This window comes from Schistocerca serialis, chromosome 2, assembly GCF_023864345.2.
Source record: "Schistocerca serialis cubense isolate TAMUIC-IGC-003099 chromosome 2, iqSchSeri2.2, whole genome shotgun sequence".
Classification (NCBI taxonomy): domain Eukaryota; kingdom Metazoa; phylum Arthropoda; class Insecta; order Orthoptera; family Acrididae; genus Schistocerca; species Schistocerca serialis.
Window position 1 is genome coordinate 996,086,816 of NC_064639.1, and position 20,983 is coordinate 996,107,798.

The following is a 20,983-nucleotide window of genomic DNA, read 5'->3' on the forward strand; positions in this document are numbered from 1 at the left end:
GATGTAGACAAAATCCCCAATCTTATAAACTGATCTTTTTAACGAGCCCAAACACCATGTTAGATTATTACAATTACAAACCATGCGCTCGACGAAACGTCCTGCTCCTCTCTGAGGAGCCTCTGTCAATGGTACTTGATAAAATAACCAACAGCATCCTCATAACATCTTTGATGCTTCGTTTTTCGCACTAGGTATTCAACATCACTTCATTCGTGTTGCGTCTTGTTCACCTCCGTGGCTGTTGGACAGCTGAAGATGGTGGAGGGAGATCGCAACCATCTACAAATAATTTTATTCGTAAAGAATATTACGAAGTGTTCGTGTGCATTTCGCTGTGTAGTATTTGCATATTGCTTATATTCAAGCAAGTAGTGCTTTCTTTTAAAAATGTAAGAAGCACATTAGCATATTTTAATATATGTAACAGTCATCCACACAGTACATGTAGACGTACTAACTACACTAATATTCTGAGGCAGCACATGAATAGACACTGTTTTGCTGTCGATACTATCTGTTTTTTCTCAAGTGTAGTCATCTGACGATGACCATGAGGACAGTAAGCCGGCCGTTGAGGCCGAGCGGTTCTCGGCGCTTCAGTCTGGAACCGCGCAACCGCTACGGTAGAAGGTTCGAATCCTACCTCGGGCATGGATGTGTGTGATGTCCTTAGGTTAGTTAGGTTTAAGTAGTTCTACGTTCTATGGAGGACGAATTCAGTCTGCTTTCGGCTGCGGTGGGGCGAGGACGTCCGCTGCGCCTCGCCGTGCGCGACCGTGAGCGCTTGCTTGTGTTTACCTTCTCGCGGCGCGAGTTGTATTTGTTCCAAGTTCAGTGCGACTATGGCACACACATGGCGCCACGATACGATCAAAATTACCTTCCAACCAGATCACGCGCGTCCTCGAGCCCATGAAATAGAACAGTTCATACGCGACGATCTACGTTTAGATCCGGCGACTGTCGTCGGAATACATTTTTCTGTAACGGCGAGCGTGGTTTATGTTAAAATGACCAGTGCAGAGGTCTGTGCGACAGTGGTTTCTAAATACTCGAACTCTCTCCGATTCAAACATTCTGACGGACATATCGGTGCAGTGACGGTGGATCATGCAGGCATGAGCCTAAGGACTATAAGGGTTTTTGAGCTCCCCTTCGAGGTCCCAGAGGAAGTTGTCAAGGACGCCTTCCGACCATATGGCAATGTCATCAGCCACGTTGCAGAAAAGTGGCAAACTTTCTCGACGTATAAGGTCTACAATGGTGTGCGCCAAATTAAATTTGAGCTCAAGAAACATGTGCCGTCCTATTTGAACATCGGTGGCTGTCGTGCAATCATCATGTACGACGGTCAACCGCGTACCCGTTCCGGATGTGGGCAGGATAGCCATGTTCGATCGAGCTGCTTACAACGTAGAATTACGCAGATACCAGTGGGAGACTCCGTTTCCCCGACGGGGACGACAATCCTGCCCCTCACGTACGCTCAGACGACGATGCGCACCATAGTTGAGGACGAAACGGGCGATCAGACACATCCATCGACGCCAGAAGTACCAAGGGAGGAAGAGGAAGGACCCTCGGTGCCAACCCATATGTCGCCCCCTCCACAGCAACAACAGCAGCAACAGTCCCACGGACTCCAGACGCAACGTAACATTCAGAACGCGATGGACGTTGACGCGAGCGTTGTCCCGACCGCGGCTTTCCTAGCGGAAGGTGATACGACGCTGGATTGCCTCCCACATTCGGATACGGATGTCCACGCTCGAAAGCAACGTTCACCTCGACGACGCAAGCGACGTCGCCGGACCCCTTCTGACGATTGCCTCCTACACACGGACGGTCAAGAAGGTGACATCTCATCAGACAGCATGGATGCTGCGCCTCCTGAGGATCTAAGTGGTGTAGACGGTTCACTTGCCCATACTACGAGTGCCCAGTTACTTCTTGCACCACAAACACGGCAGGTCGCGTCGATGGATGGCGCTCCATCTACCTCTACCAAAGACGACGTACGTGAGGGAGATTTAGGTGCCGATCAGCTACACAGCATCGTGTTGCACCCACTGTGGTCGGACGATGTTGAGGAACTTCCTGAAGAGGGCACGGGTGACAGAGGAGCGGGCGGCATTGGGGATGCCACTCCTAGCGTGAAAGACTCATAATTTGTAACGGGTTTGGTGGGTCCGGCATCTCTTGCGGTTAGCTTTGATTGCCATGGCGTCTACCCTAGGTGAAGAGGCTAGGCACCACACCTTCCACCTTGCCACAATCAATATCAACGCGATAAGGGCACCACACAAACTGACAATGCTACAACGCATGCTTGATGCGGCGGACATCGACGTGGCCCTCTTTAGGAAGTATGTGTCGCTAGTTTCCCTGACTTCTACGGATATACCGCCCACATCTCCCACGCCTCTTCTACCGATTGTGGTGTGGCTGTTCCGCTACGGGACGGTTTGGCGGCTACGGACGTACTGTACTTACCGAGTGCAAGAGCCATGGCAGTAACTGTCAAAGTTGTACGACTCATCAATGTATATGCCCCTTCAGGATCAGGGAGACGGAGAGATCGGGCCCGCTTTTTTTCGGAAGATATTACGCGTCTATTTATGGGCCGCATAGACGATATGGTGATCGGAGGAGATTTTAACTGTACATTTTCTCATCTGATCAGCAGCCACATCACGTCCCGTGTGCGGAATTGGAAATGCTAGTGCGTGACCTCCATCTGATTGACACGTGGCGCCACATCCATGGCCCAGCTCCTGGTTACACAATTTATACAAGCCATTCATCAAGTCGGTTGGACAGGATTTACGTCACAAGCACCCCTTCGACGGCGACGAGAGGAGCAGAGCTCTGGCCCACTGCATTCACCGACCACACAGCCGATATTTGCACCGTTGCCCTCCAACCTGCACGTGTGTGGTGCAGTAGGCCCCCCTGGAAACTGAACGTCGCCCATCTGGACGAGCCGGCATGTAAAGGTGCTGTCGAAGAGTCATGGAACGCGTCCTTACAGCGTCGTGGTCGTTACCGATCGACCCTCAGTTGGTGGATTGAATGTGGTTAGGTTAGTGTTGTTTAACGTCCCGTCGACAACGAGGTCATTAGAGACGGAGCGCAAGCTCGGGTTAGGGAAGGATGGGGAAGGAAATCGGCCGTGCCCTTTCAAAGGAACCATCCCGGCATCTGCCTGAAAAGATTTAGGGAAATCACGGAAAACCTAAATCAGGATGGCTGGAGACGGGATTGAACCGTCGTCCTCCCGAATGCGAGTCCAGTGTGCTAACCACTGCGCCACCTCGCTCGGTGATTGAATGTGCGAAGCCTGCTCTTAGGCGCACCTTCATGGCTTACGGCCGGGAAGCAGCGGCATGGAGGAGGAGCACGGAAAACTTCTATTACACCGTCCTACGAGAATGTCTTGCTATGGAGCCCTCACCTGACAGGCAGATCACAGTCAATCGCGCGAAAGCGCAGCTCGTCTCCTTAGCACGCCATCATTTACAAGGCGCTGTTATACGGTCGCGTGCTCCAGACATGATACAATCAGAAAGGCCATCTATGCACCACGTGCTCATAGAACGCAGGAGGCGCCGTAGGGCACTGGTAACCGACATGATAACCGACGACGGTCGACACGTGGTAGAACAAGCAGATATAGCAGAAGCCTTCTATGGGCATTACGCTCAACTTTATTCAGCAGTGCTCCCTGAAATGGCGACGGTAGACACCGTTTCAGCACATGTCCACGGTACAGTTCCACCAGACATGGTACCGACTTTACTGGGAGAAGTGACAGAAGAGGAGGTGCTCGACGCCATTGGTAAAGGTGCTCCCCATAAATCACCAGGAATCAATGGGTTACCATTAGAGTTCTATCGAGCCTTTAAACAACTGTTGCTACCGTGTTTGATTGAAATTTGCCAGGAATTGATGTCCCCGGGTATAACATTGCCTGCACCATTCTTGGAAGGTCTGATTGTCCCCATCCATAAGCCGAAGGGACGGAATCATGTCCGCGACTATCGTCCCTTAACGTTATTGAACAGCGACTTCAAGATCTTTTCGAGGCTGCTATCAGAACGTATTCGCGGCACACTATTGCACGTCTTGTTCGGCGATCAGACGTCCTTTGGAGGACCCAACAACATCAGAACTGCGTTATGTCGTTACAGAGATCTCATCTCCCTTGCACGGGTGAGACGTTTGCCGGCAGCCCTCGCGTCTATCGACTTTAGCCAGGCTTTTGACCGTGTGGGCCACACTTTCCTCACGGCCTTTCTACGGCGAATGGAATACCCCAACCCCTTTATCACAGTGTTGACACGCCTACTACATGGTGCAACTTCCCGAGTTCTTGTTAATGGAAAACTGACGCCACCCATGCCGATCCGCCGATCAGTACGACAGGGATATCCATTATCAACATTGTTATTTGCATTGGCCTTAGAACCTTTGTTGTGTGGTCTCCGAGACAGGCTCACTGGGATACAGTTCGGCGGCTCCATGTATCGTTGCACCGCATATGCGGATGATTTGATGATCGTCATACGTAGAGCTGACGACATGGCCGGGGCTTTGGACTGGATTGCAACCTACGGTACAGCTTCTGGTAGCCAAATCAACGTTGACAAGTCCGTCGCCTTGAGCATCGGGATAGGGCTACCGCAGGAACACATGGCCCCTTACGCTTCAGTGATACTGTACGCTGCATGGGCTTAGATTTCATGAAGGACATGCGACGCGCGATGACGCTCAATTATCGACGCCTTCTTAACCAAATTAGGGCCGGAATTGCAAATCAGCGCTTGCGATTCCTCATCATCGTTCAGCGGGCGTATTATGCCAATGTATACCTTGCGTCCCGCATACCGCATGTCGCCCAAACGCTACCCATTCCGAAGCCCTTGGCTCGTAGCATTATGGCGCGCTGGGATACTTCGTCACCGCTGGTGTGTTACTGAAGATCAGATACGTATCTCTTACCCTCCCAAAGGAAAAAGGTGGTCTCGGCCTAGTTAACGTCCATGATAGGGCCATTGCCCTCTATGTTAGCTCACATTTATGTCTGCTGCGCCGTTGTCCTACGAGCCTCACGAGTCTGCTTCTGACGGCGCTACGACCTGCTTCACTGAGAGCGCCGGTGCCACTACAGGACATCCCAGCGCCCCTCTTTTATATAGGACGTTTCTATTTAGAACAAAGTTATTGCAGTGTCGCGCTCACGACACCACAAATGGCCACAACTCGACGCCTATATCATGACATGCTGCAACGCCGCCCCCTAAATGTGGCCAAACTAAAATATCCTGACGTACGGTCGAACCAATTCTGTCACCTGGATACGTGGACATGCAGTCCATTACCTCTGTTGTGACGGACACAAGAATTTCCTTGACTTCTGGCTCTATTTGCAAGAAAGACATCATGCTATTTCCGGGCATACCAGATATCGACAGTGCTTCGCAAACTACCTATGGAGTGCCTTTCACTGCCCGCCGTGCAGCTGAAATGTTCCAGGCAGTGGCAGATGAGGTCAGAACGAACTGCAAACGAGCATATATTGAACAATCTTTATCAGTGGGCGCAGTCGCTGGGAAGCCTCACTACGACGGGGTAGCTTTCTTTTCATGTTATTTATGTTTCATATCTTCGATGGCGTCTTCATTCTGTTTTAGTTTTCCAGGCTTGATAACTATGACTGTTCGCACATTGATATCTATATAAATAAAAAAAAAGATTAAAAAAAAGTGGGCAGGAGACCTGCGTTCGAATCCAAATAAATACACAAGAACAAAATAAGAACAAAATGAACAACAAATAAAATATAATAAAGTGATATACCCTTTCCTTTCTCCTTTTATTTTATTTATTTTTTATACAAAGTTCATAGGTATATTTAATTTTTGTTCGTTGGCGGAACCTGAAGTGGTGGCGAACGGCCGTCCTAGTTAGCTTTAGGATGAAAGTGGCGGTGGCACTAGCTTTGTTTTTGTTTTTAGGCTAGATAGGTTTTCGGGGGTAGTACGGGTGATAGGGGCCAAAGCAAAAAAAAACCGGGCGGGCTAATAATCACAGTAAGCGCCCCACAGATCGAGAAATTCTCCCTCAATAAAAAAAAAAAAGGTGGTCTAGGAGTAGCGTCTTTGATTCATAATCAAAAACGTCTTCGGTCCCGGGTTCGATCCCCGCCACTGCCTAAATTTTGATAAATAATCAGCGTTGGCGGCCGAAGACTTCCGGCATAAGAAGCCAGCCTCATTCTGCCAACGGCATTGTCAAAGAGGGCGGAGGAGCGGATAGAGGTTCAGGGCAATCTCTTGTCCTAGGGGTGGGAAATTGCCCCTAAAGAACACAACATGTCATTCTTAACGGTTCAAAATCTGCAGATGTAGAGGTAATTTCGGGAGTACCGCAGGGAAGCGTGATAGGACCTTTATTGTTTACAATATACATAAATGACTTAGTTGACAACATCGGTAGCTCCGTGAGGCTATTTGCAGATGACACGGTTGTCTACAAGAAAGTAGCAACATCAGAAGACTCGTACGTACTCCAGGAGGACCTGCAGAGGATTAATGCATGGTGCGACAGCTGGCAGCTTTCCCTAAACGTAGATAAATGTAATATAATGCGCATACATAGGGGCAGAAATCCATTCCAGTACGATTATGCCATAGGTGGTAAATCATTGGAAGCGGTAACGACCGTAAAATACTTAGGATTTACTATCCGGAGCGATCTGAAGTGGAATGATCACATAAAACAAATAGTGGGAAAAGCAGGCGCCAGGTTGAGATTCATAGGAAGAATTCTAAGAAAATGTGACTCATCGACGAAAGAAGTAGCTTACAAAACGCTTGTTCGTCCGATTCTTGAGTATTGCTCATCAGTATGGGACCCTTACCAGGTTGGATTAATAGAAGAGATAGACATGATCCAGCGAAAAGCAGCGCGATTCGTCATGGGGACATTTAGTCAGCGCGAGAGCGTTACGAAGATGCTGAACAAGCTCCAGTGGCGGACACTTCAAGAAAGGCGTTACGCAATACGGAGAGGTTTATTATCGAAATTACGAGAGAGCACATTCCGGGAAGAGATGGGCAACATATTACTACCGCCCACATATATCTCGCGTAATGATCACAACGAAAAGATCCGAGAAATTAGAGCAAATACGGAGACTTACAAGCAGTCGTTCTTTCCACGCACAATTCGTGAATGGAACAGGGAAGGGGGGATCAGATAGTGGTACAATAAGTACCCTCCGCCACACACCGTAAGGTGGCTCGCGGAGTATAGATGTAGATGTAGATGTAAAGGCGGAAGAATCAACAAGGATCAACGACATGAGGATGCAGAAGGCAATGGAAACCACTGCATTAAAGACACGTAACGTGTATCCACAGGACATGTGGCCTGTATTTGAAGAAGTGTCATGATGATCTCTCCATTGGCAAAAGATTCCGGAATAGTCCCCCATTCGGATCTCCGGGAGGGGACTGCCAAGGGGGAGGTTACCATGAGAAAAAGATTGAATAATCAACGAAAGGATAACGTTCTACGAGTCGGGGCGTGGAATGTCAGAAGCTTCAACGTGGTAGGGAAACTAGAAAATCTGAAAAGGGAAATGCAAAGGCTCAATCTAGATATAGTAGGGGTCAGTGAAGTGAAGTGGAAGGAAGACAAGGATTTCTAGTCAGATGAGTATCGGGTAATATCAACAGCAGCAGAAAATGGTATAACATGTGTAGGATTCGTTATGAATAGGAAGGTAGGGCAGAGGGTGTGCTACTGTGAACAGTTCAGTGACCGGGTTGTTCTAATCAGAATCGACAGCAGACCAACACCGACAACGATAGTTCAGGTATACATGCCGACGTTGCAAGCTGAAGATGAACAGATAGAGAAAGTGTATGAGGATATTGAAAGGGTAATGCAGTATGTAAAGGTGGACGAAAATCTAATAATCATGGGAGACTGAGATGCAGTTATAAAAAATGTTAAAATGTGTGCGATTTCCTAAGGGACCAAACTGCTGAGGTCATCGGTCCCTAGACTTACACACTACTTAAACTAACTTATGCTAAGAACAACACACACACCCATGCCCGTGGGAGGAATCGAACCTCCGGCAGGAGGGGCCTAGCAATCCGTCAAATGGCGCCTCAAACCGCTTGCCACACCTCGCAGCGAATGCAGCTGTAGGGGAAGGAGTAGAAGAAAAGGTTGCAGGAGAATATGGGCTTCTGACTAGGAATGAAAGAGGAGAAAGCCTAACTGAGTTCTGTAACAAGTTTCAGCTAGCCACAAGAGGAGGAGGTATACTTGGAAAAGGCCGGGAGATACGGGAGGATTTCAATTAGATTACTTCATGATCAGACAGAGATTCCGAAATCAGATACTGGATTGTAAGGCGTACCCAGGAGCAGATATAGACTCAGATCACAATATAGTAGTGATGAAGAGTAGGCTGAAGTTCAAGACATTAGTCAGGAAGAATCAATACGCAAGAAGTGGGATACGGAAGTACTAAGGAATGACGAGATACGTTTGAAGCTCTCTAACGCTATAGATACAGCAATGAGGAATAGCGCAGTAGGCAGTTCAGTTGAAGAGGAATGGACATCTCTAAAAAGGGCCATCACAGAAGTTGGGAAGGAAAACATAGGTACAAGGAAAGTAGCTGCGAAGAAACCATGGATAACAGAAGAAATACTTCAGTTGATTGATGAAAGGAGGAAGTACAAACATGTTCCGGGAAAATCAGGAATACAGAAATACAAGTCGCTGAGGAATGAAATAAATAGGTAGTGCAGGGAAGCTAAGACGAAATGGCTGCAGGAAAAATGTGAAGACATCGAAAAAGATATGATTGTCGGAAGGACAGACTCAGCATACAGGAAAGTCAAAACAACCTTTGGTGACATTAAAAGCAACGGTGGTAACATTAAGAGTGCAACGGGAATTCCACTGTTAAATGCAGAGGAGAGAGCAGATAGGTGGAAAGAATACATTGAAAGCCTCTATGAGGGTGAAGATTTGTCTGATGTGATAGAAGAAGAAACAGGAGTCGATTTAGAAGAGATAGGGGATCCAGTATTAGAAACGGAATTTAAAAGAGCTTTGGAGGACTTACGGTCAAAGAAGGCAGAAGGGATAGATAACATTCCATCAGAATTTCTAAAATCATTGGGGGAAGTGGCAACAAAAAGACTATTTACGTTGGTGTGTAGAATATATGAGTCTGGCGATATACCATCTGACTTTCGGAAAAGCATCATCCACACAATTCCGAAGACGGCAAGAGCTGACAAGTGCGAAAATTATCGCACAATCGGCTTAACAGCTCATGCATCGAAGCTGCTTTCAAGAATAATATACAGAAGAATGGAAAAGAAAATTGAGAATGCGCTAGGTGACGATCAGTTTGGCTTTAGGAAAAGTAAAGGGACGAGAGAGGCAATTCTGACGTTACGGCTAATAATGGAAGCAAGGCTAAAGAAAAATCAAGACACTTTCATAGGATTTGTTGACCTGGAAAAAGCGTTCGACAATATAAAATGGTGCAAGCTGTTCGAGATTCTGAAAATAGTAGGGGTAAGCTATAGGGAGAGACGGGTCATATACAATATGTACAACAACCAAGAGGGAATAATAAGAGTGGACGATCAAGAACGAAGTGCTCGTATTAAGAAGGGTGTAAGACAAGGCTGTAGCCTTTCGCCCCTACTCTTCAATCTGTACATCGAGGAAGCAATGATGGAAATAAAAGAAAGGTTCAAGAGTGGAATTAAAATACAAGGTGAAAGGATATCAATGATACGATTCTCTCATGACATTGCTATCCTGAGTGAAAGTGAAGAAGAATTAAATGATCTGCTGAACGGAATGAACAGTCTAATGAGTACACGGTATGGTTTGGGAGTAAATCGGAGAAAGACGAAGGTAATGAGAAGTAGCAGGAATGAGAACAGCGAGAAACTTAACATCAGGATTGATTGTCATGAAGTCAATGAAGTTAAGGAATTCTGCTACCTAGGCAGTAAAATAACCAATGGCAGACGGAGCAAGGAGGACATCAAAAGCAGACTCGCTATGGCAAAAAAGGCATTTCTGGCCAAGAGAAGTCTACTAATATCAAATACCGGCCTTAATTTGAGGAAGAAATTTCTGAGGATGTACGTCTGGAGTACAGCATTGTATGGTAGTGAAACACGGACTGTGGGAAAACCGGAACAGAAGAGAATCGAAGCATTTGAGATGTGGTGCTATAGACGAATGTTGAAAATTAGGTGGACTGGTAAGGTAAGGAATGAGGAGGTTCTACGCAGAATCGGAGAGGAAAGCAGTATGTGGAAAACACTGATAAGGAGAAGGGACAGGATGATAGGTCATCTGCTAAGACATGAGGGAATGACTTCCATGGTACTAGAGGGAGCTGTAGAGGGCAAAAACTGTAGAGGAAGACAGAGATTGAAATACGTCAAGCAAATAATTGAGGACGTAGGTTGCAAGTGCTACTCTGAGATGAAGAGGTTAGCACAGGAAAGGAATTCGTGGCGGGCCGCATCAAACCAGTCAGTAGACTGATGACCAAAAAAAAAATTCACATATTGAGGACAGTCTCCCAAATTCACCTCAGATGTTTAATCCCATAGAGGGTTGGGTTGGCGTTGGGTTGTATGTGGGAATAGACAAAACAGCGAGGTCATCGGTCTCGCCGGATTAGGTAGGATGGGGAAGAAAGTCGGCCATGCCCTTTCAAAAGACGCATCCCAGCATTTGCCTGGGGCGATTTAGGGATATCACGGAAAGCCTAAATCAGGATGGCCGGACGCGGGATTGAACCGTCGTCCTCCCGAATGCGAGTCCAGCGTGTTACGACTGCGCCACATCGCTCGTTTAAGTCACATAGCGCTCAGGGCCATTTGAACCATTTTTGAGGACAGCAATCAGTAATGACACCGATATAAAACTTTTCTTAATAATATATCTGGCAGGTTGCAATCTCGCCCAACAGTATTTATAGACATCCTACATTTAGGATTTTCTGCATTTCGGCGACGCTCTCTCGTGCTGTCCTTCATTGTGTGCGCTCAGTATCCCGTTTTAGTCCTTTGCAAACCTGCGTAATTCTCAGATACGGGTCGCAGCTACATAACACTACTGGCCATTAAAATTGGTACACCACGAAGATGACGTGCAACAGACACGAAATTTAACCGACAGGAAGAAGATGCTGTGATATGCAAATGATTAGCTTTTCAGAGCATTGACACGAGGTTGGCGCCGGTGGAGACACCTACAAAGGGCTGACATGAGGAAAGTTTCCAAGCGATTTCTCATACACAAACAGCAGTTCACCGGCGTTACCTGGTGAAACGTTGTTGTGATGCCTCGTGTAAGGAGGAGAAATGCGTCTCCGACTTTGATAAAGGTCGGATTGTAGCCTATCGCGATTGCGGTTATTGTAACGTGACATTGCTGCTCGCGTAAGTCGAGATCCAATGACTGTTAGTAGAATATGCATTCTGTGGGTTCAGGAGGGTAATACGGAACGCCATGCTGTATCCCAACGGCCTCGTATCACTAGCAATCGAGATGACAGTCATCTTATCCACATGGCTGTAACGGATCGTGCAGCCACGTCTCGATCCCTGAGTCAACAGATGGGGGTGTTTACAAGAGAATACCAGTCTGCACGAACGGTTCGACGACGTTTGCAGCAGCATGGACTACCAGCTCAGATACCACGGCTGCTGTTACCCTCGACGCTGCATCACAGACAGGAGCGCCTGCGATGGTGCACTCATCGACGAACCTGGGTGCACGAATAACAAAACGTCAGTTTTTTGGATGAATCCAGGTTCTGTTTACAACATCATGATGGTCGCGTCCGTGTTTGGTGACATCGCGGTGAATGCACATTGGAAGCGTGTATTCGTCATCGCCATACTGGCGTATCACCCGGCGCGATAGTATGGGGTGCCATTGGGTACACGTCTCGGTCACCTCTTGTTCGCATTGACGGCACTTTGAACAGTGGACGTTACATTTCAGATGTGTTACGACCCTTGGCACTACCCGTTAATCGATTTCGGCGAAACCCTACATTTCAGCAGGATAATGCACGACTGCATGTTGCAGATCCTGTACGGGCCTTTGTGGATACAGAAAATGTTTGACTTCTGCCCGGGCCAGCACATTCTCCAGGTCTCTCACCAATTTAAAACGTGTGGTCAATGGTGGCCGAGCAACTGGCTCGTCACAATATGCCAGTCACTACTCCTGATGATCTGTGGTGTCGTGTTGAAGCTGCATGGGCAGCTGTGCCTGTATACGCCATCCAAGCGCTGTTTGACTCAATGCCCAGGCGTATCAAGGCCGTTATTACGGCTAGAGGTGGTGGTTCTGGGTACTGATTTCCCAGGATCTATGCACCCAAATTGCGTGAAAATGTAATCCCATGTCAGTTCTAGTATAATATATTTGTCCAATGAATACCCGTTTATCATGTGCATTTCTTCTTGGTGTAACAATTTTAATGGCCAGTAGTGAATTTATACGAGACGGCAAATTCTAGGTGTAAATCATTTATACTGTAGTCATGGGACGCTACGTTCTTGCGTTTTGTGATGCGTACAATGTTACACCTCTGAGCACTGAAAGCAAGTTGTCCATTTACACAAGACTTTGAAATATTTTTAAAAACTGACTGAATATTTATGCAGATTTATGCAGACAGTATTTCGTTACAAATAAATGCATCATACGCAAAATGTCTGATGATACAAGAACGTACTGAAAATTAATGCCTCAGAATTTTCTGTGTGAGAACTCTTGAAACCTTTTAAATAAAACAAACGTTACAAATATTCTACATCTTTATTCTTTATGTATACGAACTTATTTCTAAAAATGGTCATGCCCAACGATGAACACATTTTTCCTAACGAGAGATCAGTTTGTTGATACCGTCACTCTAGAATGCCTGACTTTGTCGACGGTGCCACATCCTCATATCTGCTTGCACCACTTCACCACTAAGGAAGTGAAGTCCGAAGCTGTTCTTTAAGTTCTGGAAACAGATGGAAGTCGGATGGGGCCAAGTCGGAACTGTATGGAGAATGATCGATGACAGTGAATTGAAGGCGTCGGATTGTTACAAATGTCACAGCGCTCATGTTTGGTCTGGCATTGTCACGCTGAAGTAGAGTGTGCTCCATATGTGGGCCAACTCTTCACATTGCAAACTCGATTACAGTACGCTGTTTCTCACACACTGGTGCAGTTATGTTACACACCGTCCTTTTATACGCTACAGTTCGAAGTCCTCTTGCGGCAGACGGCTGAAATTATGTAGGCAGATAAAGAATAAAGTTATAGAATGTTAATAACATTTATTTTACATCAAAAGGCCTAAGGGTTTTCACATATAAGATTCCGAAACTTTACTTTGCAGCTCTCTCTTGTACTGTTAATATTGTCAGCCATATCACTATTTCATCCATGGAAAAACACTGCGTTCTCTCTACCAACAAAACCCTCAAACCAGTCTCAAATTTCGTTTGACACGCTGTATGATAGAACATCTTTCGTAGTCGTTGATGTGGTACTAAGTTCAGAAGTCAAGAATTACTGCCTGTATCTGACAGCCTTGATGAGCAACTTTCAGGACGTCATACGAGGGAGTGCTAGTTGGGTTTAGCACGACAGATATTTTCGAAATCCATGTTGCTTGGCAGGGTGGTAGTCATTAATTTCTAAAAGCGTCAGTAAGTTTGAGCACAGAATGCGGTCAAATATTCTACAACAACTTGGATCTCAAGGATATGAGATAGTAGTTTTGTGGACCGTACAATGGAGAAGTTGAAACACCTGTGCTCTTTAATAACAGGAGATAGCAGGACAGCAGTAATAATTAAAGGAAAGATAATAAGCGAAAACCTATGTTATTATCCCTTGCAAAATGTATTCAAGTTCAGAAATGTTAGTAGGAAGAAAAAGATCGAATTGTGCAACCGCTACGGTTGCAGGTTCGAATCCTGCCTCGGTCATGGATGTGTGTGATGTCCTTAGGTTAGTTAGGTTTAAGTAGTTCTAAGTTCTAGGGACTGATGACCTTAGAAGTTAAGTGCCATAGTGCTCAGATCGATTTGAACCAATAAAAAGAAGCAATGATATTTACCTATTTAAGACCTAAAGTATTGAGGAAGTATTGAATAGGATTGGGGAGAAGAGAAGTTTGTGGCACAACTTGACCAGAAGAAGGGATAGGTTGGTAGGACATGTTCTGAGGCATCAAGGGATCACCAATTTAGTATTGGAGGGCAGCGTGGAGGGTAAAAATCGTAGGGGGAGACCAAGAGATGAATACACTAAGCAGATTCAGAAGGATGTAGGTTGCAGTAAGTACTGGGAGATGAAAAAGCTTGCACAGGATAGAGTAGCATGGAGAGCTGCATCAAACCAGTCTCAGGACTGAAGACCACAACAACAACAACAAGACCTAAAGTAATGTATGGATCGGAAGGCTGGGTGACGACCACAAAGGAGGAAGGCTGGTTACTATACGGGAAAGGTAGATTTTGAGATGAATATTTGGAGCGGAGAGAGAGGAAGGAGGCTGGAAAATAAGGACTACTGACACTTTTTGGACAGATGAATATTTTACCAAAAATGAAGCAAGGCAGAATAAGATGGGCTGGGCACTTACAGAGAAGGCCAGAAATTCCAGGTGTTAAGAAAGTGTTTATAGGGACGCCCGAAGCGACAAGGAGAAGAATAAGATCCTGGAAAATGTGGCTTCAAGATATGAAGGAGGACCTCAGTGGGAGTCAGGAATTGGAGAGGGAAAGTGACAGTCAGAGAAGAATGAAGACAGGAGACAAAGGAGTTCAAGGTTCTACAAGGAGAGTAGCGCAGAACATTAGTAAGAAAGAAATTAAGTTAGTCTTGTGGACCACTCCCGCTGACGTATACTTCCTTCAGGCTACTGGAGGTATCCAGTGACGCCGTGCGGGATTAGCCGAGCGGTCTTAGGCGCTGCAGTCATGGGCTGTGCGGCTGGTCCCGGCGCAGGTTCGAGGCATCCCTCGGGCATGGGTGTGTGTGTTTGTCCTTAGGATAATTTAGGCTAAGCAGTGTGTAAGCTTAGCGACTGATGACCTTAGCAGTTAAGTCCCATAAGATTTCACTCACATTTGAACATTTTTTTATCCAGTGACTTTCAAACCGAGGTTGATATGTGGTGCGCCCGCTAAATCCGCTGGGCACAACAGGTAACAGGATTGTGGAAAGGGCCAAAATGGGTTGAAGTCAGTTTCGCCTTCTAATTGTAATTTATTGTAATTTAATAACTTTTACAACCAAAGCGGAACATAGCTGGACCTTTACCGAATGCAACTTTTTCACGGCCGAAGGGCTCCAAACAAGAAATCTTAACAAATCAACAAGATAAAATCCAATTAAGATAGCAATAAAATAATTTTTAAAAAATCACCGCATAGTAGATAGAATAAACATATGCAATGTGCAATACAAATGGATGAGGGCCACAATTAAATTTCAAAATATTAGAATGTATTACCATAGACTTTTAAAGGCAGAAGGCCAGAATGTTTAAAAACAAGAAGTCTTAAAAATCAACAAGATTAAAATGCAATTAAAGAGGAAAATTAAATAAGTAAAAGACACATCACAGCCACGTGGAAAGCCTTAGGGCTAAGCAGATAGAACAAACATATGCAAGGTGCAATACCAATGGCTGATGGCCACAATTAAGTTTCAAAATTTTGAAATATATTACTATAATCTTTTAAAGGCAGAAGGCCACACTGTTTAAGCTTGAAAGATAAATTTAAAAATTTGGCAAAATTTTTAAAAAAAAAAGAAAAAATAACTATAAGCCTTAAATTTAAAGTAGCTGAAAAATGATAATTAAACACCGGTGGCATTCATAAGCCTCCAGGGAGGTCGATCTGCCCTCGATCACTTAGGCGAGACAGGTGGTGAGCCCAAGAACACTTGATCCGTCAGAACCCAACCAGGGGACAGCCACGGACCGACCGACACAACGACTTGCTTTCCGTCAATTAGTGCGTGAGAACTCAAACAGAAAAGGTTTCAAACGTGATAATGCACAATGGAGTATGTTTTAGCTGTCAAAATTACACACCATGTTGGACAGCGACAACGGGTGAGAAAAGTACGATGCCTGAAATTACGTTAGAGGCCAGGGCAGTTAACCGGGACACTAACGGCCACTAGGCAGAAAATTCCGCTGGTACACTTCAATTTGAAACACGGTAATATAGTTAACTTCACCCAAAAGAACACTGCCTGAATTTACGCCAGTGCCCAGGGCAGTAACCAGAACACTAACGGCCAGAAGGCAGAAAATTCCACTGGTGTACTCGAATTGTAGTCAACCAAAATAGTTAATTGCACCGCATGGCGGCTAAATTTCAGCAGTTGAAGCACACTGTGTTGCTCACAGGAAAACCTCCCCAACAGGAAACCACCGAAACGAACCACCACAACATGAATGGACGTGGCTTTGGTAGTTGAAACCACTACTCAAGTTTGACGTCCTGGGTCGGTGAACCACGAAGCTCGTAGCGATCGGACAGCGGACACCTCCACACACGCTCCGACACTGCACAGGGGCTGCCAGCGGCCCCAGCCGACTGCACCGCGCGGAAACAACTTCCCTAGTCCGCAACAACCGACCGACTGCCTGCAGAAACCCTAGCCGGAAACTGTATGCACCAAACCAAAGACGGTACACGGCGCAAATATCGATACACATCACTGCTGCCACACGTAGAAGGAAGAAGAACCACAACGTAACCGCAACAACGGCGGCAAACCAAACAGATAGACAGCAAAGATCACGAAAACGCATAGTTGGGAGTGAGCACGGCTCAGTATGCATTTTATTTCAGCTGCGTTATATCTGATGGTATGTATCTGGATGTGGAACTGTAGATACAAAAAGTGGTTATGCTGCAGCAGATGAGACAACAAAGGTGGCTGTTTGGAAAATAGTCTCCCATTCGAGCTTAAAAAAAAAAAAAACTGTTAGTGTTTTAAAACCCCTGGAAGTTCTCAAACACAGTCCTCTTTGATGTGTGATAGTATACTGTAACTCAACAGTTAGGACTCTTGTCACGGAGAAACACACCCACACAGGACCAGCTAGTCAGGCACCTTCCTCGGCCGCAGTCACGCTGTGGGGAAAAGACCGTGACGCCCCCTGGGGCAGACCACTGTGCACACGTCGGCGCGCTAGCTCTCGCAGCGCAGCCCTCGCGGGGGAATTGAAAATTAAAAACTGCCGCAATAACCGGCCAGCCTTGGTCGTCTCTGCACGCCTCTTCCTCCTCCTCCTCCGCCGCCGCCGCCACCACCACCACCAGCCTGCAGTCGGACCGCCGCTGCGATTGCTAATTCAAAACACAAGCGGCCCTTTTTTCGTTGTGGCTTCCATTTTGAAAGGAACAAATAAATGCACGCGATGTCGCCGCGCTACGCTGCCGCTTTGTGCAGTTACCATTGTTCCGAAATGAAATGCAGACTATCGTCAAATGCGAAAGTTGCCGCGTGAAGCGCATTTCTTTTTTGCTTTTGCCCTCTGCGGTTGCTATTTTTTTTATTTTTTTTTTTTTTACATCTCGCTCTCGAATGGTAATATTTGGGGGCATTACTTTTGTTGTGGGACTACAGTGTCTAATATATAACCACACTTTGTCTTATATGGGCTTGATGCACGGAATTCATACCAGTGTACAACAATGGCGTGTTAAAATTTAGAATGCCAAGCCATCACCGAGCGAGGTGGTGCAGTGGTTAGCACACTGGACTCGCATTCGGGAGGACGACGGTTCAATCCCGTCTCCAGCCATCCTGATTTAGGTTTTCCGTGATTTCCTTAAATCGTTTCAGACAAATGCCGGGATGGTTCCTTTGAAAGGGCACGGCCGATCTCCTTCCCAATCCTTCCCTAACCCGAGCTTGCGCTCCGTCTCTAATGACCTCCTTGTCGACGGGACGTTAAACACTAACCACCAACACCACCACCACCACCGCCAAGCCATCCCATCCTTCAGAGGTATCTGTCAGTCCAACAGGCGTACACGGCGAGCCTAACTTCTCCTTGATTCAAACCTGGCGGCCGTTCTCATTGTGGGGATGCTAGTCTTAAGTGAATAACGCATCTTGGTTTTGGATATTTAATAACTTCGAGTCCAAACTAAGGACCCGTTTAATGTTGTTATTCGTATTTTATTAACATTGCACGATACAGTTATTTTCTGATTGAAGTGTTTCCCTTAACTGATTAGTGTTGCTTCAACCAATGTATTCATTTGATTACAACCCTGTACCTGCCTTAATGCAACAACTTAACGGGTCCCGAAGCTAATCACTGTCGGTCTTGGCTAGCACGTGGGTGGGTCATCATCCAGGTCTGGCGAGCGCTGTTGGCTCTTGCGAGGCCAATTGAGAAGCTACTTGACTGAGAAATAACGAAAATTGACAACGGCCCGGAGAGCGGTGTGCTGACCACATACCTCTCCATAACAGCATCCACTGACGTCTTTACTGCGAAAGCAAAGAGAGCTCCACTCCAAGTTTAAACGCAGCCAAAACCTCTCCGACAAACAGAAGCTAAACGATGTCAAAGTTAGCGTAAGGAGGGCTATGCGTGAAGCGTTCAGTGAATTCGAAAGTAAAATTCTATGTACCGACTTGACAGAAAATCCTAGGAAGTTCTGGTCTTACGTTAAATCAGTAAGTGGCTCGAAACAGCATATCCAGACACTACGGGATGATGATGGCATTGAAACAGAGGATGACACGCGTAAAGCTGAAATACTAAACACCTTTTTCCAAAGCTGTTTCACAGAGGAAGACCGCACTGCAGTTCCTTCTCTAAATCCTCGCACAAACGAAAAAATGGCTGACAACGAAATAAGTGTCCAAGGAATAGAAAAGCAACTGGAATCACTCAATAGAGGAAAGTCCACTGGACCTGACGGGATACCAATTCGATTCTACACAGAGTACGCGAAAGAACTTGCCCCCCTTCTAACAGCCGTGTACCGCAAGTCTCTAGAGGAACGGAGGGTTCCAAGTGATTGGAAAAGAGCACAGATAGTCCCAGTCTTCAAGAAGGGTCGTCGAGCAGATGCGCAAAACTATAGACCTATATCTCTGACGTCGATCTGTTGTAGAATTTTAGAACATGTTTTTTGCTCGAGTATAATGTCGTTTTTGGAAACCCAGAATCTACTATGTAGGAATCAACATGGATTCCGGAAACAGCGATCGTGTGAGACCCAACTCGCTTTATTTGTTCATGAGACCCAGAAAATATTAGATACAGGCTTCCAGGTAGATGCTATTTTTCTTGACTTCCGAAAGGCGTTCGATACAGTTCCGCACTGTCGCCTGATAAACAAAGTAAGAGCCTACGGAATATCAGACCAGCTGTGTGGCTGGATTGAAGAGTTTTTAGCAAACAGAACACAGCATGTTGTTATCAATGGAGAGACGTCTACAGACGTTAAAGTAACCTCTGGCGTGCCACAGGGGAGTGTTATGGGACCATTGCTTTTCACAATATATATAAATGACCTAGTAGATAGTGTCGGAAGTTCCATGCGGCTTTTCGCGGATGATGCTGTAGTATAAAGAGAAGTTGCAGCATTAGAAAATTGTAGCGAAATGCAGGAAGATCTGCAGCGGATAGGCACTTGGTGCAGGGAGTGGCAACTGACCCTTAACATAGACAAATGTAATGTATTGCGAATACATAGAAAGAAGGATCCTTTATTGTATGATTATATGATAGCGGAACACACACTGGTAGCAGCTACTTCTGTAAAATATCTGGGAGTATGCGTGCGGAACGATTTGAAGTGGAATGATCATATAAAATTAATTGTTGGTAAGGCAGGTACCAGGTTGAGATTCATTGGGAGAGTGCTTAGAAAATGTAGTCCATCAACAAAGGAGGTGGCTTACAAAACACTCGTTCGACCTATACTTGAGTATTGCTCATCAGTGTGGGATCCGTACCAGATCGGTCTGACGGAGGAGATAGAGAAGATCCAAAGAAGAGCGGCGCGTTTCGTCACAGGGTTATTTGGTAACCGTGATAGCGTTACGGAGATGTTTAATAAACTCAAGTGGCAGACCCTGCAAGAGAGGCGCTCTGCATCGCGGTGTAGCTTGCTCGCCAGGTTTCGAGAGGGTGCGTTTCTGCATGAGGTATCGAATATATTGCTTCCCCCTACTTATACCTCCCGAGGAGATCACGAATGTAAAATTCGAGAGATTCGAGCGCGCACGGAGGCTTTCAGACAGTCGTTCTTCCCGCGAACCATACGCGACTGGAACAGGAAAGGGAGGCAATGACAGTGGCACGTAAAGTGCCCTCCGCCACACACCGTTGGGTGGCTTGCGGAGTATAAATGTAGATGTAGATGTAAATGTATGGTGACACGGCGTTCGGTCGGTATCGTTGGGCCTTTCAATGCCTGTTCGGGCGGATATATATATATATATATATATATATACCTTGTAATATGTTACACACTCTTCTCCGCTTGCCTTCTTCATTTTCCCTACGGTATAGGCAGTTTTATATATCTGTTCAGGCAGTGTTAGTGGCATTTGGTGGCCGGACACCCTTTGTGACGCCACTGGAGAAGCCTTTGGCCTAGCTCTAAGAGATATCACAGAACGTGTGAGAACACGGGAGTAACCAAGATTCGAAGATTAATTATACTTTGGATGTCAACACAATCTTAACAAATACAAAAACCGCTTTCAAAGTAGTTTCCGAAGTTAAGCAGTGTCGGGCGTGGCCGGCGTTTGGATGGGTGACCATCCGGGCCGCAATGCGCTGTTGCCATTTTTCGGAGTGCACTCACCCTCGTGATGCCAATAGAGGAGC

General features: G+C 46.1%; 1 protein-coding gene and 1 non-coding gene across 2 annotated transcripts in view; both read left to right on the top strand.

Moving 5' to 3' along the window:
* The first annotated feature begins 1,499 nt into the window (after positions 1–1,499).
* LOC126456579 (sterile alpha motif domain-containing protein 1-like) overlaps positions 1,500–20,983 on the top strand; it is a 111,074-nt gene continuing 91,590 nt past the window's right edge. Inside the window, exon 1 of the mRNA XM_050092326.1 lies at positions 1,500–1,656. Coding sequence (XP_049948283.1) covers positions 1,500–1,656 — 157 coding nt within the window. The remainder of the gene's footprint in view (positions 1,657–20,983) is intronic.
* On the top strand, positions 17,854–17,926 carry Trnaa-cgc (transfer RNA alanine (anticodon CGC)). Its single transcript has one exon. It is a non-coding gene; the product is annotated as a tRNA-Ala (tRNA).